This window comes from Neolamprologus multifasciatus, chromosome 22 (assembly GCF_963576455.1).
Source record: "Neolamprologus multifasciatus chromosome 22, fNeoMul1.2, whole genome shotgun sequence".
Lineage (NCBI taxonomy): Eukaryota > Metazoa > Chordata > Actinopteri > Cichliformes > Cichlidae > Neolamprologus > Neolamprologus multifasciatus.
The window spans coordinates 31,380,236-31,405,715 of NC_140459.1; the positions used below are offsets into that span (position 1 = coordinate 31,380,236).

The 25,480-nt window shown below is 42.0% G+C and overlaps 2 protein-coding genes and 1 long non-coding RNA gene across 9 annotated transcripts in view; 1 reads left to right on the forward strand and 2 right to left on the reverse strand.

Moving 5' to 3' along the window:
- LOC146493755 (triple functional domain protein) overlaps nucleotides 1-2,270 on the forward strand; it is an 88,435-nt gene extending 86,165 nt beyond the window's left edge. For all 3 annotated transcript variants that reach the window (XM_085147652.1, XM_085147653.1, XM_085147651.1), the window contains one exon: nucleotides 120-2,270. In XM_085147652.1, coding sequence (XP_085003778.1) covers nucleotides 120-671 — 552 coding nt within the window. In that variant the 3' untranslated portion in view covers nucleotides 672-2,270. The remainder of the gene's footprint in view (nucleotides 1-119) is intronic.
- LOC146493757 (uncharacterized) lies at nucleotides 1,467-12,882 on the reverse strand. Its single transcript, XR_014871808.1, has 2 exons — nucleotides 6,791-12,882; nucleotides 1,467-6,584 (listed from the first exon to the last, which is right to left on the reverse strand). It is a non-coding gene; the product is annotated as an uncharacterized LOC146493757 (long non-coding RNA).
- A 1,439-nt stretch (nucleotides 12,883-14,321) lies between these two features.
- LOC146493758 (growth factor receptor-bound protein 10-like) overlaps nucleotides 14,322-25,480 on the reverse strand; it is a 52,302-nt gene continuing 41,143 nt past the window's right edge. For 4 of the 5 annotated variants that reach the window (XM_085147678.1, XM_085147681.1, XM_085147680.1 and 1 more), the window contains exons 7-17: nucleotides 24,890-25,005; nucleotides 23,758-23,832; nucleotides 22,578-22,715; nucleotides 22,313-22,423; nucleotides 20,617-20,715; nucleotides 20,438-20,515; nucleotides 19,203-19,319; nucleotides 18,662-18,728; nucleotides 18,470-18,557; nucleotides 16,754-16,847; nucleotides 14,323-15,748 (exon numbers count right to left, since the gene is read on the reverse strand). In XM_085147678.1, coding sequence (XP_085003804.1) covers nucleotides 15,602-15,748; nucleotides 16,754-16,847; nucleotides 18,470-18,557; nucleotides 18,662-18,728; nucleotides 19,203-19,319; nucleotides 20,438-20,515; nucleotides 20,617-20,715; nucleotides 22,313-22,423; nucleotides 22,578-22,715; nucleotides 23,758-23,832; nucleotides 24,890-25,005 — 1,130 coding nt within the window. In that variant the 3' untranslated portion in view covers nucleotides 14,323-15,601. Of the gene's footprint in view, nucleotides 15,749-16,753; nucleotides 16,848-18,469; nucleotides 18,558-18,661; nucleotides 18,729-19,202; nucleotides 19,320-20,437; nucleotides 20,516-20,616; nucleotides 20,716-22,312; nucleotides 22,424-22,577; nucleotides 22,716-23,757; nucleotides 23,833-24,889; nucleotides 25,006-25,480 lie in introns of all 5 variants that reach the window. The other variant, XM_085147682.1, reaches the window with a different exon arrangement.

Sequence of the window (25,480 nt, forward strand, 5' to 3'; positions counted from 1 at the left end):
TCCTCCAAACATTGAAGCCATAAAAAGGTTGACTGATGTGTGGATGCAGTGCGGTCGTGTACAAACCGTGATGATGAATGAATGAGAATCCATGAGGCTAATCTTTGCTCTCGTTGCAGCCTGAGAACCTGCTGGTGTCCCACACTGCCAGCGGCCAGCCAATAGTCAAGCTCACAGACTTCGGTGATGCCGTGCAGCTCAACAGCGCCCACTATGTTCACCCTCTGCTGGGCAGCCCTGAGTTCGCCTCCCCAGAGCTGGTCCTCGGAGAGCCCGTGTCGCTGACCTCTGACCTGTGGAGTCTGGGCGTGGTCACTTACGTGCTGCTGAGCGGCGCCTCCCCCTTTCTCGACGAGAGCGCAGAGGAGACCTGCCTGAACATCTGCAGGCTGGACTTCAGCTTCCCCAGGGATTACTTCCAGGGCGTCAGCCAGGCGGCCCGGGACTTCGTCTGCCTGCTTCTGAAGACCGACCCGGGCAGAAGGCCCCCGGCCGGCCTCTGCCTCCAGGAGCCGTGGCTGCAGGCTGGCCAAGGCGACGGCCGGGCAGAGGGCTGCTTGGACACCTCCCGCCTCATTTCTTTCATTGACAGGAGAAAACATCAGACCGATGCCCGGCCCATCGGAGGGGTCAGGAGCTTCATTCACGGTCGCCTTCAGCCTCGGGTTTGAGCAGCTCTCAGCCTCAGCGCTCCGACCACAGCAGGAGACGCTGCTCAGTTTGGGGTCCAGCACTGAGGTGGAAGAGACTCTTTATGGTCTCGATGTAAAAAGGAGGAGAAAAATGAAAGCTGATCTCATCCTCTTTCACAGATTTTTCACTAAATAAAATCCTTAGGTTGTTTATTTGAAACCTGCTGAGGTCTTCAGCCAATCAGAGCCCAAGAGAACGGAGTTCTCACCAATCATAAATGAATGGATGCCCTCGTCTACTGCTGCTTGCTGGTTTCGTCTTTTTGTAGTTAAGTGAACAAAAACAGTTTTAAAAAAACTATTATGAAGTAAGTTATTTTCATCTGCGCGAGTTGAAGCTGATCAGAAGAGCCAATCGATCGAGCCTCAACGCCACCGCACGGGCGCAGCTCCTTCAGGAGAAACCGATGCCAACGGAGCTCGCCACAGAGAGCAAATCGCCCTCCAGGAACAGACGGTGTGTTTTTGTCTTTTACCCTTAAACAGTAACTTGGATACTTTTGAGAAGCAACCCTTTCTTATAGAAACAGTGTATAGAAAGGCACAGTAGTGTCTCTGCGATTCCAAGGAGGAAAAAAACAAACACATCATTGTAGAAAACGCTCATAAGTTGAAGATTCGTGTGCTACTCTGGACTCTGCAGACACGCGGAAACCGCGACAGAGCTCATCAGCTGAGACATTTATACATCAGAGCTTCTCGATGGCTGCGCTTACATTAACGTACCCTAATCTAATCTAAGAACACCATGATGACCATGTCGTGAGTAACAAATGCTGCACTGTCCAACCCGAGAAGAACCGATAGACGTTCGTCTTTTTTTTCTTTTTTCTTTTCCTGTGTTGCGCAGATATGACATGTTTAAGCCTTACCTTGTATAGAGACTTCGGCCTTCTTCCCCCTCACGTTCGCAGTGGACTCGAGACTGTTGGAGCCCTTGGTGGCAGCGCTGAATGTGGAGGCGGCGGAAGATGAATTTACTGTAAATGCACTCATTGTATGTTATGTTTGATTATCATGTGCAATGTTGCGGCTTTAACATTTTATGCAACTATTTATGAAAACATCTGTTGTATCTGTAATAAATCTAGAGAAAAGCATGTACTTGGTACTGCAAGCACTGCTGGTAGTTTGTGTTCATTCGATCGCCGAGTGTTAACGACCGCTCCGGGGCCAGGCCGCGTCAGAGGTCACGACCTACAATCATCACGTTTTGATCAAAACTAATTTAACACTTTTTTTTTTGTACTGTATGCCTCTGTAGTATTGGTACACCAAAGTTGCTCTAGCTTTATAGTACTTAATAAAGAAATGGTTTTATTGTGATTACGTTTCACTTGCGTTAGGCCATCCATGACCATGTTAAAAGATTGTTTACACGGTAAATGTCAGAGGAACCCTTTTAGTTTACTCTCTTTATACCTTTATTAAAAAGGTGGGAGATTAAAGGACTGAAATGTACTCTTGGATGGGAGCTGAATGCAAGATTTTACTTACAAAGTGTTGTTTTCACTTTATGTACAGATTCATGTTGCCAAAATATTTCTTCCATTTAAAAAAAACAACAACAAAAACCACCTTTAAACGGTAACTAACCAGTAACCACACACGATTACTATGGTAACAATAGCACAGATAAGTCCAGTAAGGGGTTATGATTAAATCAGCCCCCTCTTAACCTTTTTTAATTTATTTCAAAAGGTGTACACACAGGCCATTTAAAAACCAGAAGACTGGACTGGATACCTCAGTTTGGGGTTTTTTTGTTGATTTTTCTGTTTTTGTCACTTTGTTGTGTTTTTGTTTTCCCGTTTTTGTTTCATAAATAGTTTTTTTTTTTATTATTATTATTTTTGCATGTATATTTCTTTGTACAAATCATACATATTCTCTCCTGTAAATAGTGTCATTTTGCCATCACTTATTTGAAAATTAAACTTCATGAACACACAGGCCCCGTCTGACATTAACGTTCTTTTGTTTGTTTTTTATTGTTTGTTTGTTTAGTTATTTATTTTCTTGTGGGGGGAGTGGGGCGGAGGTTCTTTAAACGCTGAAATAAACATTAAAGCAAGTTTTGTTTGATCAGGTAGCAACATTTTCAAGACTTTGTTCATTTTTCCATCATCTGCTCACCACTTTCTCTTTTTTTTTCTTTGTACAGGTCAGATGGTTTGATTTTGTACAATTCCGTGTTCGAGTTTAGTGACGTAGGCTTACAGGACTGGTAACAAACTGACGCTCACACTCGCCTAAAATACCTACAAATACTTAACACTTTCAAAACTCTTCATTGTGACTTTTTCTTGATTTGTTCTGCATTGGAAAATCAGACCGTTTGAGCTCTTTATGAAAGATAAACAGAACTTTCAGGATTTCAAAGCCAAGTGCACGTGTGCTTTAAAGTGGCATTAATCCTAGTGACCAGCAGGGGGAGACTGATGCATTTGCAAAGAAAATTAAAAGGGAACGCAATTAAAAATGCACATGATACAATTATGGTCTCAGTCCATGGTTTCATATTTTAACTGTTCCTACACGGTGTTATTATGAAATGCCTACGCTTAAACCCAAAGTTTCCTCCACAGGGCGTCTGGGCTTAGCTTTAGCGAGAGGGTGAGGAGCTCAGTGTAGAGCTGTTACTCCTCCACATCGATGGGAGGCAGTTGAAGTGTTTCAGGCATCCCAGACTAGGAGAAAGAAGATGTCCCTCAGCTGGCTTGGGAATGCCTCACGCTTCATTCACAGCAGGACAGTGATGTTCGTTTGTGCATGTATTTGCCTGCAGAAGACAGGTTTTCAACCAGTGCAATCCTCAGAAACCCCTGCTGCACGCTGCTCGACGTGGACGACGCTGTGTGTCGCTCACATGCTGAGTTGTTGACGAGTGAGGTGAAACAGAGTTCACCAGCAATGGGAGAAAAGCAAGAACAAATTAAAATAAATATTAAAAACTACAGCATGAAAGGTAAAGACAGTGGTTTCAGTGAACATTCTTATTTTGCACTTCAGCTCGTTGTCTGTTAAACTGTACGTACTTCATCAATATTTTATAAATAAATATATATGAATAATATATATTAGATGAAAAACACGGGGAAAGCAAAGGTTTTTCTGTGTGTCCATTGTTTATATATCTGGCCACAAGATGAAGAAACCAACGGGCAATGGTACAGACACTATCTGCACACTGCATATCTGGTGTTTCTTCACCATAACACTCATAATTTGTCAGCTGTTATGTCTCCTAATACTTGAATAACAATTTTAAAGACTCCCACAACTAGTAGTGCTGTGGAGCCACTGGTTGTTGCTTACAGGTGGGGACATGTATCTGAACGGCATGTTATGGTAAGTAAACTGAATGAAGAAAACTCCACAGGATTCTTTTAATATTGTCCGATACGCCGACATGCGTAATCAGTCGATTACATCATTTTACATCAACATTTTATATTGTGTGTGTTTAGTTAGATCAGCAGCTATTTAGCGTCTGAGTTACCACGAAACATTTACAAAGCTCAGTGTCGGCCTGGCTGTGATCTCTGCCACAGGTAGTAAAGCAAGCTAAGCTTGTTTGACTATCCGCTACAAAGTAGTGAAGTTTCTTTAAAGAACAACTGAAAAATGTTACCTTTTAACAGCTATGGAAGCGGCCTTTGCAGAGTTCTAGTCAAATATCTGGTCTGTACCGCCCCCAAGTGGCTCTTCTCTTATATTGACGAGCGGCTGCTTTACTGACGACTTAAAAGTTGTTTTGGGTGGGAAGAAGATATTCTGTGTACACATATCTACATTTCACCTTATGAACAGAGCAATAGGTCAAATATCCTATAACATTTGCCCAAATTTATTCATTTAAACCATCCAGAATGTCCAAAAAACTTCTGTAGAAAATGTCTTCTAAAGATAATTTTTTAGGTGTAGCAGAGCACGTTATTATCTTTTTTTTAAATATTTTATTGTATTTATTTATTTAATCTTTTTGTCAAATGTGGCTTTCTGGTGTTGTGGTTAAAACATCTGTATTATACGTGAAAGATTCCTGGTTTGATACTGTGAGGATACACAAAACCCACCCGCAGAGGGTCATTAGCTAGTTCACAAGCCCTGATAGTTGGGAAGTCTGTCTCATGAAGAGTATCCGGTGTAAAATCTGTGCCAAATCAGACATTTGGATCATTTTGCTGTGGTGACCTCTTGGGAAATAAGGGAGCAGCTGAATGTAGCTCTGGTTAATTAGTATATAATAAAACCTGTTACTGCAGGGTTGAAGCGAGTAGCATTTATAATTTTCTAATCCTGGGTTAGTGAATATTTTTTGCTGCTGTAATACCGTGAAATTATCATTTCTTCTCCAGATGTGCACAAATGTGGGTTTAAAAACCCGATACGGTGTTTCCGTTTCGTGCTCACAGTTTCCACTCTTTATAAGACATTAAAGACCAGTTAGAAACACTTATGTGTGAACAGATCTTTGCACCATCTGGTGCCTTATTTGAACTTGTATGACTCAAAGTCAGCAGGTTTCTGACACTGGGGGCGTTCACGTGCAGTGGGATGTTCCAGTACTTTTTAACTGAAATAAAACTGACCTCAGCATGGGCACACCTCTCCACATGCCTTGAACTGGCTTTGACAGCTTTTGCACAGGACAGGCAAGATTAAAGATTAAAGTGTGCAAACAGGAATATAACATGTTACACAAGCAAGATCAAATTGCATCGATTTACTTTACTCGTGCTTTTGTCTGTAGGTAAGTCAAACTAATAAAAGAAATTATTTGATTCAGGTAAACAAAAGTAATTCCAGTAACATACAACATGTTGCTCCAATGATGCAGTGGTGCAGGTTGAGGTGTTATCCTTTTCTGCTTCAGTAACATTTGATAACACTGATAATAGCAACTTGTGAGGTGATAGATGCACCACTGTGTTGCCCAGCTAGTTGTATTATTACACATTTATTAGCCTAACTACATGTGAGGTTAGTTAGTGTTCTACCCTGTCCTAGTTTAGTGGTAATTGGTCTAAAAAAAAAAAGCATTGGACTGGCTTTTTGCACTGCAAGCTGCATCTACACACCTAGATGGGCAGATCGGGGGGTAGTGAGGGTTCACTGTTTTACCTGAAGACCTTATGAGTGTTGGACAATGTGCTCTAAATCTCGAGCCACCATAAAAAACAGAATATTTGGGGACCTTAGTGGAGAGCCAGGTAACCAGTGAAGTGGTCCATCTGGGAGATGTGACTAAAAACAAAAAGTATCATTTGTACTACACTCCACACAAATTATTAGTTCAATTGAAATCAGTTGTAATTATATAGCGCTAACTAACAACAACAGTCACCTCAAGGATCTTTATATTGTGAGGTGAAGACCCTACAGCAACACAGAAAACAACCCAACAATCAGATAACTCTGTATGAGTGAGTGGGAAGGAAAAACTCCCTTTTAACAGGAAGAAATCTCCAGTAGAACCAGGCTCAGGTAGGGGAAGCCATCTGCCGTGACTGGTTGGGGGTCTAAGGCTCATCTATTTTTACTCAAATGGCTAGTGGGTTTTATCAAATAAGTAAATAAAAGAATAAAATAAATAAACAAAAGCAATTTCCTTTTAATGTTACTTTATCTTCTGCACAAGAAGGGAAATGCAGAGGTATGCAAAGTATGCAAGACCTGGATTGAAAACCAGTAGGGAACAGGTCTGATGAATCCAAATTTGAAGGTTCTGGTGCAACAAAAACTTGCAGAAACTCTACAGTGACTTGCAGTATCTACAGTCACGTGTAAAACACGGTGGAGGCTCCATCACGGTTTGTGCTAGAAACCGGCAAAAGGTGTCAGGTGTTTTTTTTCCCCCCAGAAATCTCTGCAGCTGTTTCCCATTTCCTGGAAAAATATAAAGAAATAAGGGGTGGCACAATACTCAAAAGTAACAGTTTTTTGGATGTAATGGACAATCTTGGAAGCTAACTAGCTATCTCTGTAGCCTTTAAATTACATTATTCATTACAGTTAAATACATTTGCTTCAAATTTCAAATGAAAGATTAATTGATGATAAAAAGGCAAAATTAGAAAGACTGCTTCCTGTACCTTATTAGACTGGAATACTCTAAGGAGTATCTGAATCCTGAAAATCTTCCATGAATGATGAAAATGTCCAAAATTGGAATCTGGTTACAAGAATAAAAGCAGTTAGGAAGACCTTTTGTAAATGTTCCAGCATACGAGTGAGAGTACATAGCGTATCTAATCCAAACTTCAAACAGCAGAGAACAGAGCAGGAGTCAGGCATGTTTGGTTTATAGCAATGTTGTCTTTTATTCTAATTTCCAATAAACAGAGAATATATCAGTCCCTTATTTGTACAAAAAATACCTGAAAAGGATACAATGTAGATCCAGGAGCCGCACAGACAGAATGAAGCAAAGCACAGTGGAGGAGCGTACGTGAGAAAAAATGATTACAGTTCATTTGATCCTTTGTTTTTGTTTTTTCCTCCCTGAAATTTTATATTTGACTTCAACTTATGATGACTTTGACCCAGCAATAAAAACACTGAGTTAGCTTCACTTGCACCTATAGTGTAAGTCACCGAAGTTCAGTGGGACTGACGTGTGACGTCCACATTAGCATTTAGTTCCGGTAAGGCTGCATTTCACAGTCACAGCTAATTTGAAACGCAGTGTGAGAGTGGACGGACGGCAACTAGGGAGCTGTGACCATTTCAGAAAGAGGCACGTGCTGCGAGACAATACAAAAAAATGTTACGCACCTTTATGAAAAATAATCAGACAACATAGACATTATAATGAGATGCACAATCCTCTGGAGCTACAGCTTATAATTGCACTACTTGTGATGAAAAGCTTAAGAATTAGCATGTGCGCTCTCCATCAAAAAACAATGCTGTGTGTGTGTGTGTGTGTGTGGGCTTAATATCCAAACATGGAGTATAAATGACAGAGAGGGAATACTGAAAGAGTTGAAACCTGGCAGAGATGAAGACTCCGACAGCCTGTCAGCTTATAAACACAACTGAAGTTCAGAAATTTGACACGTGCCAAAAATCCAGTTTGATTTCTTAAAATAAAAAAAAAATATGTTTAATTTAATTAATACTGTATATGCTGTGGTATACGTCATTTTGTGGCAAACCAAAGACAATACACAATAAAGTCATACACACAATCATATAATAAAAAAAAGGAAAAAACAAATCATTCTTCATTTTACATGGAGTTATGAGCAAAAGCATAACAGCCCATACATAGTGATCTGTGACCTAGGTACAGTGTTAGATCTACATCTTCTCCATAGCTTCACATACTTTGAAAACAAGACTTTATACTGGTATATATTCATATGATTGGACTTCTGTGAACGATTGCATTGTAGCACAGTGACTTAAAAAAAAATGGAGGGAGGACGGTGATTTTGTCCCCGCTGACCCATAGTGACGTGGCTTTCATCCTCTGTCAGACAGGGAAGAACCTGTATTGATGACTGGGAATGCTGGGAAACTTCCAGTCAAACTCCCGTCTCCTCTAAATCTGCAGCTTACCCCCCGACTTTACCAGACTGTCTTTTTACCGCCTCTAAAAGGGCAAGCGCGTTAGCCAGCAGACTTCCTGAAGAGTGAATATAACAGTCTGGTCATCCGCACACCAACACATACATTTACCACAGGGTCATATAGCTTACAGGCTGGACACAGGTGGGAGAGGGGGGCGGGGAATTCAAGCATTATCCAATCCCTGGAGAGAGTCTGACCTGACTGACCAAAAAGGCCTGATTGGTGGAGTGCAGAGCTGGTGAGTCGTTTAAGTCACGCGATTAGTTGGCTGGTGGTGGCAGTGGATTGTGTGTGTGTCTGCGTGTGTGTCAGTGTCGGTGCTTAGAGTCTGTCGATCTCATTCTAACCCTGTGAATCTGGGGTAGGATGGATGGAAACTGCAGGTGAGGGCGGGACAGGTGCTGCACAAAAGCAGGTGTTATGTCACACGGGTTCAGTTGGTCATGTGACAGTCGGAATGACAAAAGGGTTCCTCGTCTCCTTTCTTGGGCATCTTTTTCCTGTTACTATAAATAAGGTTAAAAATAAACTAACTCGTGATCTGTTTAAGCTACTTCAAGAGGAATTTCTATGTGAATCTAATTCTTTGGAACTGATCTCTATGCTGACTATTACAGATTCATTTTTAGAGACCTGGCAACAGCATCAACAATTGGCATTTTCTCCTACATGTCATGAATTGGTTGATGACAGCTCGTTTTTTTTCAGTAGACCAACTTTTTCTGCTTTACCTGCTATGTGTAGTTTTCAGTTCATTTTCCAGACTGCTTAAGGAGCGCCTGTGGGATGATCGTATGTAGGTGAATCCAAAAGTTAGCGTTACCCTGGTTCCCTCAACAAAAAGCCAGTAATGGGACCAAATGACAAAAAAAAATGGAGGGAAGGGTAGAGGGGGAAAAAAGCTTATGATACCGACTGATTCACAAACTGATGCCACTTTAATGAGTTTTGAACCATGAATGCTAAGATTGGGCATAAGGTTAAGGTTCTGTATTTAGCATTTAGCCACCGATTAGCAAACTCGTTCTCTGTAACGTACATGTGGTATGTTCTAGTATAAAGCTAGCGTTCAACCAAAAATTCAAGGAAACCGAAACAGTAAAATGGTAACACATTTTGGACACATTCACGTGACAAATGTTTTCCATGAGATCTACTATCACAGCAGCTAGACTTACAGACTAACCATCGCTAATATCCAATTTAGTCAATTTAGAAGATTTTGGTCAAATTTTGGTGTACTGAGATTTCTCACGTGGCATCATGTTAGAAACGATACAACCACTGGTTGTCAGGGAAACGTATTTACGGACTGGTTGGTAGTACTTCCAGGAGGTTGGTGGCTCTCGCTGGGTGAAATCAGTTGCAAAGTAGGTGCTATAATGGAAACCTCCCAATGACTCCTTTGGTTGCTAGCATATTTGCATCGCTGCGTGTCATGTATGTCTGAAAGATCTTTGTAATTACTCTCTGAGCAGTAGTAAATCTCTATCTCACAAACCAGAGATGGAGAGGATTCCTTTTTCAAAGTAAAAGTTGTGCTTGAGATTTACAACCAGCATGTTTCAAAAAAGGACAACTTTTACATAAAAGCAAATACTCCTTGTTTCCTTTTGTTGCTGCACTTTTTACAGTTTCCAAAATGTTTTCCATACTGACAGGTGGGTCATTGGGGAAAAATAGGGGTCACTGACCACTCGGAAGGCATGTGTGACTGAGACTTTATTTTTCGAGTGAAAACCATCAACCTCCATTAACTACTTGCAAGCATTCAAGTAATACTTATTTCCCCATCATGACCAGTGGTTTCCAGCTGGTTGCAGACCAGTCTGTAGGCTTGTGTGATTGGGGCCTTGTTCACTTTATCCTACATTGTCACATGTCCAAAATGGCCGACAAGTTAATGTCACATGGTTAGGGGTCACGTGTCTACAAAAAATAAAGAATGAAAAAAAATCTCAAGAACCAAAGGTGACAGCTAGTACAACAATCTGAAACTGGAGGTTCAGTTCACTAAACCTGTTATTTGAGAAGCTTGAATAATTGAATACTTTTACTTTTTCAAAATGAAAGAACAAAAACAAATACTTGCTGGCCCTTAATTTACTCAAACAATGACCTGGTACTACTAAACTAAGTGAAACCCCTCTGTAATGTTAGCTTCCTATGTCTCTGTAGCGGTGGATTTGTTGTTTGATGGATTGGTTGTGAAATCAAGAAAGAAGCCATTTCTGCTTGATTGTAATTTAGCGACCCTGTTGATGTTTAGCAATGGTGCTCACTTTATGCAGCTAATGGAAATATCTAAATATAGAGCTGACTGACATTTTATCCAGATCTGAGATTGCATCACCAGCACATGTTTTCAAAGTTTTGTTCCAATGGATTTTTACTTTACAGGAATCTTTTAGACCTTTTGGAAAATATATTTTTTGCTTTCCTGTTAGAAAAGAAGGCAGAGATGAGAAGCTAGCTAGTTACGTGTGATGCTAGCTAGCAGTCTACAGCCAGCTAGCCAAGCTCAGTAAAAACATCAGATAACTTTCACAAACTGTTGTTTCCAGGATGATAAAACATGTTGATTACTGAGCTTTAGAGGTGGCTTTAGGCAGATTTTCTAACTGCACAGAGTCAAGACTGCTAGTCACGCTAGCATTAGCCTCATATTTAACGTACAGATCCTGTAAGTGTGTTACATTTCTTGACAAGAAAGCAAAAAAGGACTGTTTCCCAAATCTCCCACCATTTCTCCCCACTCATGATGTTCTTCCACCACCCCTGAAAAAAAAAAATCCCAAACGTGTTACTCTATGTGCATTACTTTTTAAAACATAGCTTCAATTTTATACACAAGGCTCACAATTTTCACTTAAGGCGAGTGAAGCTCATTTGACTGCTTGTTGACACACAGACAACTGAGTTCACATTTCAAGTAATTTGTTCAAATTTCATATTTAAAATGTTTTTAATAAAAGTTTCGAGAGTGCTTTTGTTGCTTTCAACGAGGGAACAGTGGTCAGAATCCGAACACGACAGCTCCAACCCATCGACAACAAATCAGGCTGATTTTTAAAAAATGTGCAAGCAGAGAGCTCAGAAATTATTTAGTAAAAGGAAAACATTCAAAGACAATTCACCAACAGATAAAATAACCATTTTGATTGGAAAAAAAAGACCGAAATAGTAGAAAGCTTGGGCTCGACACACTTTTAAGTGAGTCTATTTGAAAATCTTCCTCTTCTTCCTTAAAGTCTTGAGACACCTACAGCTGGTTCAAGAGCACATTCATGTTTTTTAATTGTTGTGGTCTTGTTGGTACGACACTATGGAACGCCAGGACTGCCATAATGAATTAATTAAATACACCATTAAATAATTAATTAAATGTGGCAATAATTAATTAAAATGGGAAATAATTAATTAATTAAATAGTTATGACACATGTAATTAATTAATTATTGGCACATTTAATTAATTATTTATGTATTTCACATTTTAATTAATTATTGACACATTTAATTAATTATTGACACATTTAATTAATTATTTATTGACACATTTAATTAATTATTTATGTATTTCACATTTTAATTAATTATTGACACATTTAATTAATTATTTAATGATATATTTATTTATTTCATTTTGGCAGTCCTGGCGCCTGGCTCTCATCATGAAATAATTTTATCTGTCAACCTCACCCATCAAACTCAGGGGGCGGGGTTAACGCTGCCCATGCTGCTTCTCTAACATTTGATTGGTTGCCGTGCAAAGTAAGTCAAAACAGGTCGATCCTAGATAATCGATTGCTTGTGTAGACTTGGGGCAGCCAGGTATCCCAGAATACATTTCAAATCACAGGCAGCAATGTTGGTGGTGTAGTTTTAAAATACCCCGTTTTTCTGTCATCAACTACACTTTTAACAGTGTTTTAGCCACGAATGTCGCGCTGTAATCTTCACGTCTGGTCAGGTTGTCAACATAGAACATGTTTGCAAAGGTGCTCAGATGTTTTCAGAGATTTCAGTAGCTCTGCTAACAGTCAGCATGCAGAGTGCACCGAGGGGGTTACGTTAACCGGTTTGTTTACATATTCCACTCTCCGTGTTCCACGTGTTGCATTCGCAAATTCTCATTTTCACCGAACGATCGTCTCTTTCCACCTGGTCTTGTGTCTCTGTGCTTCTGTAACATAAAGAACGAGCTGACAATTTTCTCACGAAACCAGCGATCAGCTCAACAGGCCCTCAGTTTACCTGCATGCATCCTCCTCCTCACCTGTCAGCTGTTTAACACCTGCTGCTAATTCAAGAAACACGCCCGCGTTACTTGGTGATAGTCACAGTTTAACTGGGCAGCCGGTGCTCGATATTACGCAACGTCAGCACATTTTTCTGCACAAGATAAGTAAATATAGTTTTTCCCGAGCGCAGAGCTGCTGGAGCTTGTTTCCCAACAGAGCACTTTATCAGCGGCTGATGTCCAATCACCGGCACACAGCTTTGAAACCTCACCTGAGTTTTAGCTCTCAGTGGTTAAACGCTGGACTTAATTCACTCAGGTTTTGTCTGTCGGGTCACGTTTACTTCGCTGTTTATTTACAACTGAGCAAATCTAAAAAATAAATTCTTTATCTGGTGTGTTTTGGATTTAACAGTAAATTTTGAGATTAAACTGACTTTTAAAATGTTTTTATACAAAGAGGAAGGAGAAGGCGCATTTCCACCGAGAGGAGCAGAGTTTCCAACTACATGTTCATAATGCAGACTGCAACCTGGACAGAAATATTATATCATCTGTTTTTTAATAGGTTTTCTAAGCACAGGTTCACCTGTTCAACCAATCGCTTTCATTCCGCTTTGACAAACTGATGGTTCATCTCTGTTACAGTGTTGCGTTAGACTGCTATATTTTTGTGTTCTTTATGCTGTAGATTTTCACGTCTCTGGAATAGTCAGTATTAAGGATGCTTTTCTGTAAAATCATATTGATATGACCCGTGAATTATTCGTAGATGACAGTTAGATTAGTCAGCTGGGAAACGCTGTGTTACCTCAGAGAGCTGAAGATATCGTGGACATGCTGATCTTGCTCCGTGGTGTGCAGGTCCGTTTACCCTCATGATTAATATTCACAATAAAAATATTAGCCGAACATCATGACGTCTGTATGTGTGTCATAGTTTCGAACAACCTTTGTACAGTTAAAGCCAGCAGTTACTACATGACGGAAACACCAATCTCTTTTATCTCTTTTATGCGTTTATACACAGGTCACGCTGATGACTGAACAAAAACCCAAAGATCAGCTGTTAATCAAGTTTATTTGCTCTCTCTCCTCCTTAAACATGTTTTTAATGTTAGTTATAATTCAGAATTGGCGACTGAAACACGTAGGACACATAAGAACATCAGGAAATAAAACCCTGATAAATATAACCTCAGTAAAAGAAGTCCGTGTCAGCGGGGATTATTAGCTGTGTACCGGGGCCTGCACTTTGTCGGTGGTAATAACAGCTCGATTGCTTGCGAGGCGAGCGGGTCTATCCACGCTTTGCCGTGAGACTGGGCAGACATCTCCGAAATCATCGAAGCACTTTTGCAAAGAGGCTGTATCTTGAGAAACCGACCAGACACATGAAGATTAAACCACTACATTCTCGGCTAAAAAAATATTAAAACTGTATTTGGTGACACACACAAACAGGGTTTTTCAAAGTTCAGTTCTGTTAGTTTCCACATGCTGGTTGTTGTGTGCTAAAAACAATGGCCACCAGGCCAAAGCAATGGTTTTGAGTCGATCAGCGTTAACCCCGCCCCCTGAGTTTGATGGGTGAGGTTGACAGATAAAATTATTTCATGATGAGAGCCAGGCGCCAGGACTGCCAAAATGAAATAAATAAATATATCATTAAATAATTAATTAAATGTGTCAATAATTAATTAAAATGTGAAATACATAAATAATTAATTAAATGTGTCAATAAATAATTAATTAAATGTGTCAATAATTAATTAAATGTGTCAATAATTAATTAAATGTGTCAATAATTAATTAAAATGTGAAATACATAAATAATTAATTAAATGTGTCAATAATTAATTAATTACATGTGTCATAACTATTTATTTAATTAATTATTTCCCATTTTAATTAATTATTGCCACATTTAATTAATTATTTAATGGTGTATTTAATTAATTCATTATGGCAGTCCTGGCGTTCCATACGACACACGGCTGGGGAGGTTAGTTAGATGTTCTTAAACCTTACTGGAAAGCACTGCATGATGTGACTGTGCTCCCACACCACCGTAATCCAGTCAGAGCTGATGGAAATTCACATGCGTGCTTTTCAGAAGGGGAGTGAAGGAGGAAGAGGAGGCAGCTTCTCTTAGCTAAAGAGCTGTCGTCTGTCCGCTCGGGAGTGCAAAACAAGTTCTTCATTGAATCAACAGTAATAAAACAGCATTAAAATGACATCAAGTAATCAACTCTACAAGAGAGGCTTGTACAGCCTTCCTGATAAACATTCCTCTGTCCTTTCAGCAAACCCTCGCCCCTGCTCTGCTCGTCTTGCCTTTCAGCGACTTCTCGTTTCTCTCCCGACTTTTTTCTGAGCTCATGTGGAGGCGGGATTGGGGTTGCATCAGGGGTCTGTGGGTCGGGACACGGCAGCGATGCCACGTCATGCCCCGCTAAGGTGTTTCCGGGGGGTGGAGGGCAGGGTGTCAGCTTATCCAGACTGGACTGCACAGGTTGAGAAAACTCCTGGATCAAGTTTGATGGGACCCAGGGAGGTTCCCGTCCATCCCTGATGATCATTGAGGAAGTCAGAAGGTGGCGCTCCCCGCCCACCTCGGTATCGAGGACAGGGCGGGCACCACAGCTTATCAGGCCTGGAATGGGGAAGGTGGGTGGGTTTGAAAGGTTTGGGACTCTAAAGGAAGGGATCCATCCAAGAGACCCACTGGAAACATACTGTAGCCATCTTGAGGTTTCACATCACGCTGGTCTTTTTCTGGGGTCTGAACACCAATAACAAAACAACCGCAGGAGTCCACAGTCTTCGACACTTGGCCTGTCCCAACAGCTCTCATTCAAACAACCAAGCAGCAGTAAGGTGGAGACGAACGTTACCCACTGGGGGACATCGACTTCCAGTCCCGGCTCCTACAGAGTTGTTCACATCCGCAAAACAGGACGTAACTTTTCTCCATCTCCTCAACCCCCACTGCGTTGGTAAGGGAAGGGGTAAAGGGGACAGAAGGGGAGGGAGGGGTATCTCAGGGAGAGAGGTGTGCAAAGAAAGGTTTGGGGGGAGGAGTGTCACAAGGCCACAGCGGTGCATGGGTGTTTGAGCTTGCAGGGCAGCACTCCTCTGTTAAGCTGGTAAAACTCCACCAGGTGAATCAGATCGGTGAACTTGGTGGCGCCGTCGTCGAGGCTGAAGAATACCTGACCGTCCTCCTCACACTTCAGAGCAGAATCGGACGGAGGAGAGGAGATAGTTTAGACACCACATGACAGAGACTGATCTTTATGAGGTAACGATAAAACATGGAACATCTGACAGGAGTGCAAACCGATGATAACATCCAGGTGTACATCGCCAGGCCACTGTATTGCATTTATAAGATAAACAAATGATTTCATATCAAACACACTAATGAAGCCAGTTAGGTTTAGGACATTATCCCTTCTCAGACCTGGAGATGACATTAATATTTTCAGTACAGTCTGTGGAGTGATCCGACTGGCTACTTTTTGCATTTCTTTGACGATATAAACTACAAACCAACACATTTTATACTCCTACAGATTAGTTTGTCTATCAGTCACTAGAATATCAGGGATGGATGAACATGAATGATTTTTATCAACTGGGCATTTTTAACATTTACACTTTTGACTGAACGGACAGAAACTCCATTGGAGGAGAATGGCCATCTATTATCAGTAATCAGTCTAAAATACATATATACCTTTTTCCAAATAAAGTTAAAACACTTTCTCCATGCAACTGCATCTTTGTCAATAACTGATTGATCTGTTCCCTCTGAGCTGTTTCGAGCTGATTTCTGTCCTGCAACAAAATAAATCTAAGTGCACGGCTGCCTGGGAGGAAGCAAAAAACACATTTTAAAATCTTAAAAAAGCACAGCGTACTTTGGAAACGGGTTGGTGGTGATGCTAAATGAGTGTAGCAGGCTCGCTGGGCAGAGTCTGCCGTAGGGTTTTTTTACACTATAGAATTAAACTGCATCGCAGACTATTTTTAAAGATGGACCTGCTTCTGGGGACAAATATACTCCTTTGCCGGTGATGCCAACAAGCCACAGCAGCTGGTTTTTGAGACTGTGACTGCAGTTTAGCAGTCAGACTATATCACGAAGTCAAATTTGTGTCATTTTCACACCGTTTCTCATTTCAGTGCATCTTAACAGAGGCGCTGAGATTTTTCTTTGTAATCACACTGACCGGTAGGATCTGGAAGTGCTTGATCTTCTGGTGGTGGCACAAGGTGAGCACGAATGCCTTGGGATTACTCTGACTGTCCCGCAACAAGAATAACCTGAAAGAAAAAGATTACATCATGAGAACTAGTTCAACCACCTTATAAAAAGGACTGACATATCTACCATGAATTTCCATATGCTTGATACACACCGTGAATATACTGCTCAGAAAAATTAATGGACCACTTTGAAAAATCACGTTGGATATTACTCCACTGGGTAATGTGTTAGGATGAAAAGATGCCACATCGTTTGATGAAAACTAAATGATCAACCTACAGAAAGCTGAATTCAAAGACATCCTGAAAATTTAAAATGATGCAGCAGATTATGGATGGTGTACCGGGGCATCTTCTCCCAGATCTGGACCAGGGCATGACTGAGCTCCTGGGCTGTGTGAGGTGCAACCTGGTTGCTCAGATGGACTGAAACATAGAACATAATGTGGGGTGTTCTGTTGCATTTAGGTCAGGCCAGCAGGGCCAGTCAATGGTATCGATTTCTTCATCCTCCAGGAATTGAGTGGATACTCTCACCACATGAGATCAGAGATTCCCATTCAACAGGAGGAAACCAGGATCCACCCAGCACCAGAGTAGGGTCTGAGAATGGCTCCAAAGACTCCATCCTGATACCTAATGGGAGTCAGAGTGCTGTCACCTAACCTGTAGAGGTCTGTGTGTTTTCCCAGACCATCATTGACCCACCACTCAATCGGTCATGCTATGTTACAGGCAGCATAATGTTCTCCACGGCTTCTCCACATCCTTTAATGTCTCTAATACATGCTCAGGGTGAACCTAAACTCATCTGTGAAAAGTACAGAGCTGGTATTCTATGGCAAAAGCAAATCTGGCTCCAATGTCCTGGGCAGTGAGCACAGGGTCCACTAGGGGATGTCGGGCCCTCAGGCATCATGAAGTCAGTTTCTGATTGTTTGGTCAGAGACATTCGCACCAGTGTCCTATTCGAGGTCATTTTGTATCTCTGGCAGCGCTCACCCTTTCCTCCTTGCACAATGGAGCAGATACTGATCCTGCTGATGGGTTAAAGACCTTCTACAGCCCTGTCCAGCTCTCCCAGATTAACTGCCTGTCTTCTGGAATCTCCTCCATGCTCTTGAGACTGTGCTGGGAGACACAGCAAATCTTCTAGTAATGGCTCACATTGATCTTGACTGGTTTGTACTGTCCAAGCTGTCCAGCCTTGGTAGGGTCCAGGTATCGCCTCATGCTACCAGTAGTGACACAGACCCAAGCTAAGTGCAAAACTAGTGAAAGAAACAGCCAGAAAAGATGAGGAGGGGAAAATGTCAGTGGCCTCCACCTGTTTGGGGTTGTCTCATCGTCGCCCCTCTAGTTCACCTGTTGTTTATTTCATCAACACCAAAGCAGCTGAAGCTGATTAAAACCTCCTCTGCTACTAACCTGACCACATCAATCCCCAGACGTTTAACTGACTTGATGCAATATTCTGATTAAAAAGTGCTCCAGTGATTTTTTGAGCAGTGTTCTTTTGCAGTTTCTGGAAAGCATTCAAACTTGCTGTGTGTGTGTTGCTGCTTTGACGAACCAAAGCACAATCATCCTGACAGCACTTGGACTACTTTGACAAAATTATCTTCCTCCCGGAGCCTTCACGTGAGGAGCGCTCTCCGTTCGACAATGTCGTAACTCACCCATCGACTTGGCCTTGTTGTATCATCATTTTGTGGGCTTCCTCTCTCATGATACGACCATGAAACCACACCTGTGTCCTGTGAATCACTGAAAAACACGGGAAGTTTTTCACACACACACAGACACAACCATATTATATATATTTGTAAATGTATTTATACTGCTCATGGTGTTATTGCTAGGCTCAGTACCTGTGCTCAGAGAAGATGGATGCAGGGGACTGGGACTGCCCAAGACATTCATACGCTGGCTCCTTTTCTATAAACACCACATTTATCGTTAGATATCATCATGTAAAACTAAACTCCCTGCATTAGTCAAAGTCCCTAAGCCATGCCCATCACGTGTGTAACCCTCATGGCAAACTAAACTATGTTTAAACATCACTTTGGACCAAAACAAACACAGGAATGTTTTACTGTGAATCACTCTCTTCAATTCTTTTTAGTCCAATAACAAACACTCTACTGAAGGATGCACAGCTTTGGTAAAGTGCAACTACTACACACTTTAATTCACAAAGAAAACGCAGCCTTGTAGGGTACGAAAGGCTTCAGTGCATACCATCCATAAAAGCAGTCAATTTTTAAATGTACTGGGAAACTCCTGCATATTCTGTGGTAATCGCACAAAGCAGCTGCGGCTTGAATACGTTTGCACTTCTACTCAGATATCCTCTATTTCCTATCTAACCCCACCCTGCAGAACAGAATCCTTGCTCCCTCTGCTTACCCTCCAGGTATGCCCTTCTTCCAGGGCGGCGCTCTGGGCCTCGATGGGGTTGTCGATGACGCGACCGGTCCGCCCGGAGAAGTCCATGGCAACCAGGGAATTCTCAGATACGCTTCGCTGTTTGGAGAGCGGCAGGGTGGGTGGAGGGTGATGGTGGTTGGGTAGGGGTTAGAGGGAGGGGGCATACAAGAAAAAGGGTGGAGGGGTGGTAGACAAGGGTCAAGGGTTAAACAAGCCAGACACACTCACTGGAGCATGACAAATCCTGTCTGCACACAGACCCACTTTAGTCAATCCACAAATGCCCCTTTTGAGGAAAAGCACAAGCCTCTGCTGGCTGTGGGACTCAAATTAGTCAAGACTTTCTTATAATATAATATAATATAATATAATATAATATAATATAATATAATATAATATTACTCTTCACAAAATAATCCAACATTAATTTTTCCCATTTTTAGGAGTCGTTGTTATATTATATCCTAACACCTTTCAGAAGAAGTTACATTAAATAAACATAATGCTCGAAGATCTGCTGTGTTAATTTTTTCTCACGGTCTTTCTGACCGTTTCCTAAAAGCTTTGATAATCATACACCATCACTCTATTGAACAAGCGCAGTGGCAATCCCAGCTTCAGCTTCTAAACTGAACGCTGAGTTCAGGAAACATCAGGAAAACTGAGTGGCCAGTGAGCAGCCACTGATCGCCTAACACTTTCAGATAGCGGGGTTTGTGAGTATGCGTGTGAAGTTTTAAACACAGGCTAACTCGCTGTAGAAGTGTCTAATCTTAAGGTTAGGGCACAGACTTCAATTGCGATTAATTCTATTCACAATCTTTCCAAAGGAGCTTATGACACCTTTTTCAACACCTCATGGTGCGAGGGGATTACACATCACACCTGCAAAAAACAATTCTCCTGTTAACTGTGCATGTGTTGGAACAGTATGTAAATATTCACTTATTAAAAAAATAGGATAAGATGTTTTTTAATGGATGTCATTTTGCTGTAAACTGTCTGCTTACATTAGCAGCAAACGTCAGCAGTAGCCTGGTCATCCGAATATAAAAATCTATTTCAGAATTTCAATAAAACAAGTTTTTTCCTCTTAAGAAGCTTTGAGCTTCGTCCCAAGATTACTATCGGCTAATTCATGCGTCAATCTGGATTCGTCCCTGCTGTTAGAGCAGAGTTGCAGTAAGGCGATGTCACAGAGAGCAGATCCTCACCACAGGTGCAGTAAAAGGCGAGAGGTTAGACTTCCTCTGCTGGGGCACGTTGTAGCTCTGATACAGCACTATTCCGTACTACGGGGGCAGGAGAGAGGAGAAGGCATCAGCTTAACATCCAAGCACCAACTAACTCATTAATGTTTAACTGCGACGCAAGAGAAGTGCAGGGTTTTTACTTTGAACAGCCTGAAGGCAGTCATCCAGCAAGTCCTGCTCTGCTCGTCCTCCGCACACAGCATTTTCAGTTCCTTGCAGTCGCTCCTCACTTTGCTGGGCTGTCGACCAAACAGAGGACGCAGCGGGGAATTAGATTAACGAGATGCACATCGCAAACATGAACAGTAATAAGGCTTCATGTGACCGTGCCAGAGCACAGTCACAGTGCAGCCACTGTTGTGCTCGGCAGCACAGGTCTGCGCTCTAATCACAGCAAAGATCTGACTGCTTTGGGGGTTAGAGTGGCAATCAGAAGTCGATTGAAAAGAATTTAGCATTTTCCACGTGACCCAATCTTTATTAAATATTTATACACTGCATGCAGTCAAATAACATGAAAGTAAGTGATACAGTAAGGTTAGGAAAATCTATTTTTTTATGATTTATTTATGGACAGAGTTGCGACTTTCCAGGCAACTCTGTCCAAAATCACAGCTTAGACTTTTTCCTTTTTCCTTTCCTCCTTCCACCACCAACAAGGGCATAAGGCACACTGCTCCCTAAATACAACCCCATAGATAAATTCATTCATGTCGCCATGGCAACAAACCCTACCACCCCCTCACCCCACCAAGAAAAATCCCTCACCCAATCCTGCACTGTCACCCCCGCTGACAGCATCTGACACGCCAATCGTCTAGCACTTGTGTGTGTGTGTGTGTGTGTGTGTAAAAGAGAGGTGAAGAGGTCAGGTGGGCCAGATTCCCTGTGCCATCCCTGCTTATCCCCCTGAGCTTATCCCAGATCAGCAGGTACGCCCACCGCAGATACCACCCGGAGCGGGGCACAGTACTGAGAGTGTGTTTAAACCCCTGCTGTGCTGTTTTAAACCCATGTGTCCTCACAGACACGCCCACTACATACAACGCATGCAGAGAAGTACTGACTTTAAATAAAGATTTCAAAACTGTTTTTTTATATTGGAAAAAATCAAATGAGACATTTGTTAGCTATTAAAGAACAATAATATTCATCTGTAGTGGGAGCCCTGAAGTTAAAAACTGCACTTCCTGTAATGACCACTAGAGGCTGACTCTAAGACTGAACCAATCCCCACAGACTCCCATGTTAAAAAGCACAACTTCCCAGCATAAATAAGCATGTTTACAGTCTGTTCAGCCAATTCTTTCCTCTATAACCACAGAATGAGAGCTGAGATGTGTTGTTACTGACGCACTGAAACTTTATTAAAGTTGAAGTTATGCAGTATTAGCGGATTAGCAGCTGTAGCCGCTAGCTGCCCGCTGAGCTACATTTCAGCTAATCTAAATCACTGCACTTTAACTGTGTTTGTGCTGTTGGTACCTTTTGGAGCATTTTGTGTGTAATTATGTGGCTAATAATAAGGCCTGAAGTGTGACTACTTCGACTTACAAATATTCGAGAACTCTTAGCTTCAGTGTTGCTGAGTCAAGTTCTACTTCCATGTTATTTAGCAAAAATTAGGATGAAATCATGGCTAAATATAGCACATATCTGTTTATGGATGCAGCTTTCTGACCACCCAAACGCAGTCACCTCTGGCTCCACAAAAATAACAACCAGGTGGCCAAAATCCTAAAAATCAGAAGCCTCAAAACATGATTTCACACACCAGTGGGTGATGTCACTGTGGCTGCATCTTTATTTACAGTCTGTGGTTTGTCTGTGTGTTACCTTGATGCAGAACTGGTAGTCTGTGGGGGCGTTGTGAAGTTTTCGGCCCGTGATGACGGTGAAGACGTTACTGTCCTCCAGGTCTGACAGTACCTGCAGGTGCCGGGGCTCCTGTGGGGGTTGTGAGGGTGGCGATATATGATTTAAGCTAATGCACAACAAGCGCAAACACACACACACAAATTGTGGGATTAGGCAGCTGACAAGCCCTAGATCTAGTTTACTTCACACCACTTCCACAATCAATAAAGCAATACTTTCTCACCTTGGATGTTCCTTTAGTGGAGTAATAAAGGCCGGAGCGGCGCAGGAACATGTAGAGCTTTTTCCAGGACTTGCGTCCCGGCTCTTTCACATGCAGATAGCCCTGAATCTCTGGACAGCTGCTCGAGTTCAGAAAGTTCTGGAAAACGAACGCACAAAAACATCTATCGTTAATACTGCTGCAGGGCAAGGATATTATAATTAACCAAAACTAAATATGGTTTGTTAACTAAAATATAAATAAATAAAATTAACTGAAATGATTTGGTGGAACTTGGAAAACAAACTAAAATAAATATCCTTAGTTTGAGTTTTATTACAGCTTGCCTGATGAGGCATTGGTGGACGTGTTTGCTGAAAGTCTGGACGAGTCTCTATGAGTCAACCGTGTTCAACACGTTCTGTGTTTTTATTGCAATAACTGTGATGATTTTCCCCAAATCTGACCTGTGACCTTAAAACTCAAACTGAAGCTAAGAGAAAACAAAACTAAACAAACATTTTCAAATATCCATCCATCCATTCGCTTCCGCTTATCCTTTTCAGGGTTGCGGGGGGCGCTGGAGCCTATCCTAGCTGTCATAGGGCGAGAGGCGGGGTACACCCTGGACAGGTGGCCAGTCTGTCGCAGGGCCAACACACAGGGACAGACAACCATTCGCACTTTCACACCTAGTGACAATTTGGATTTTCCAATTAACCTATCCCCACAAGCTGCATGTCTTTGGACGGTGGGAGGAAGCCGGAGTACCCGGAGGGAACAAACATAGGGAGAACATGCAAACTCCACACAGAAAGACCCCGGCCTGATGTTGGAATTGAACTCAGGACCTTCTTGCTGTGCGGCAACAGTGCTAACCACCGTGCTGCCCATTTTCAAATATTAAAAACTAAACTGAATTAAAAAGAACAAGCCAAAATAAAATAAAAATAACTATAATAGCACTGCTGCAGAGGAAGTGAATGCAGCACTGTTTGGGTATCTGCTTTTAAAATAGATCATAATGATATCGCAGCAAAATAATGAGGCAGCTTATTTTATATTTCTAAAAATCGGGAAGCAAATTGAGCGCAGCACCATAATCTGTGCATGCATATTTTTGGATGAACAGATGGTAACGCTCTTGAGATATCAGGGCTCGTATAATTCATAGTATTGCTTCACTGAGTCATCAACTCACCTGTAAGAGCTGTGACGGAGGAATTGAGCCATCAGACTCCTGACAAAAAGCCACCATCTGCTCCGGAAAAAAGTTCTGGATGGAAAAGACACACGGAGATCGCCAGTGAGCGAGAGACAAAGAGACAAAGAAAGAGAGAGAGGCACTACAGACCACTTAGGATAGTGCTTCTCTATCCAGAATGTGTGTGTGTGTGTGTGTGTGTGTGTGTGTGTGTGTGTGTGTGTGTGTGTGTGTGTGTGAGTGTTCAATCAACACAAGGACTAAGAGCCAAAGTGGTGCGGAGACAGAGAGAGAGGGCACTCCAGCCCTCGGAGTAGATGCAGTATGATCTCACCCGCTGATGTAATCCCCTTTAACCAGCAGCGCTACTCTTAGCGTGATTGACAAGCCGTGGCCAGCACTCCTGTGTTTTACTGTGCTCATTACCACAGAGCTGAGGTCACCTGCTGGCTCTGACACACACCTAAATCACCCACAGCAATAATGTCACCGTATACCCGGCCAGCACACAACAGCAACAGCCCCACGCTGCGTCCACATCGCCAGAAAAGATGCCACGCAGGCCGCTCGGCGCCGAGTCGCTGGCTGCCAAAAGTAGGGACGTGTACGTCTTTAAAAAACGACGATCAGCTTTGCATTTTGAGATTTTAGCACCTGTCTGAAGGTAGGATAAAAGGATAATGATGAGTTTTAACTGAAACCGTTAGCTTCTTCCAGGAGGAAGAATGAAACGGGAAACGCAGAGAGTGTAGCTAAAATACTTTAGCATTGCCATTTAGCCGTCATGTAATGAGGGCTTAAAACCCCAGCTGCGACTCTTTGTCTTATACTAATTGACGATTCCTGAATAGAAAAATGACTAAAAGGTGATTTAAAAACCCAGAAAACACAACAATCCTCTAATTTTTGGCTAAAACGATTAAACACAGAGGTGCTGGCTGCTAGCAACAAATTTGTCGCTGCATTTCAAAAACATCAAAAGATGAAAAACCTTTTGAACCCCAATTTCTCTCCCCCTCTCTCACTCTTTGTGTGTGTGCGTGCTGCTGTGTCTACGTGGCTCTGTGGGGGATGCGTGCTAAACCGAGGCAGTCACAGAAAGGTCACTTTAGGGATGCAGGAGACTCACCAGGGGGTTCCTGAAGAATTCATATTTGGCATAATTCTTCCTGAAGAGGAATTTACTGTCACCGCTCATGGAGGCTTGAACCTGAACCACCAGCTCGTGGTCCTCCACACATCTCTCTGAATGAGGGCACAGACACAGACAATGTTAAAAAAAGACATTGCCCTCTGGGGACGGCGTCGGACAGAAACCGTCCGGTTTTAAATCTGCGAGCGCGGCTTTTAGGGCTCATTTGTATACTAAAAAGATTTTCATGTCAAAAACACCGTTCATTGTTCTTATTTAGATTCATTTTAGGGATTCACCCACAGCATAACAAGCAGCTCTTTTGCATACATTTCCACTTTTTTTCCTCCCTCCTGTGTTGACAGCATATTTAGAAGTGTCCTTGTCACTAAAGGACTTACTGTGAGCTGTAACTGCATCCCCTAGCAGGCTGAACAAAACAGCTTTTGAGACGCTGAACCTGAATGTAATTCCAGTGAAATGTGCCTTAGACTGGAACCGTGGAAGGATATTGTTATTTTAAAGTCTCTCGCAGAGTCACAGAGTATTAATAAGCTGTTCACATATATGAATAAATACAAGAACCTT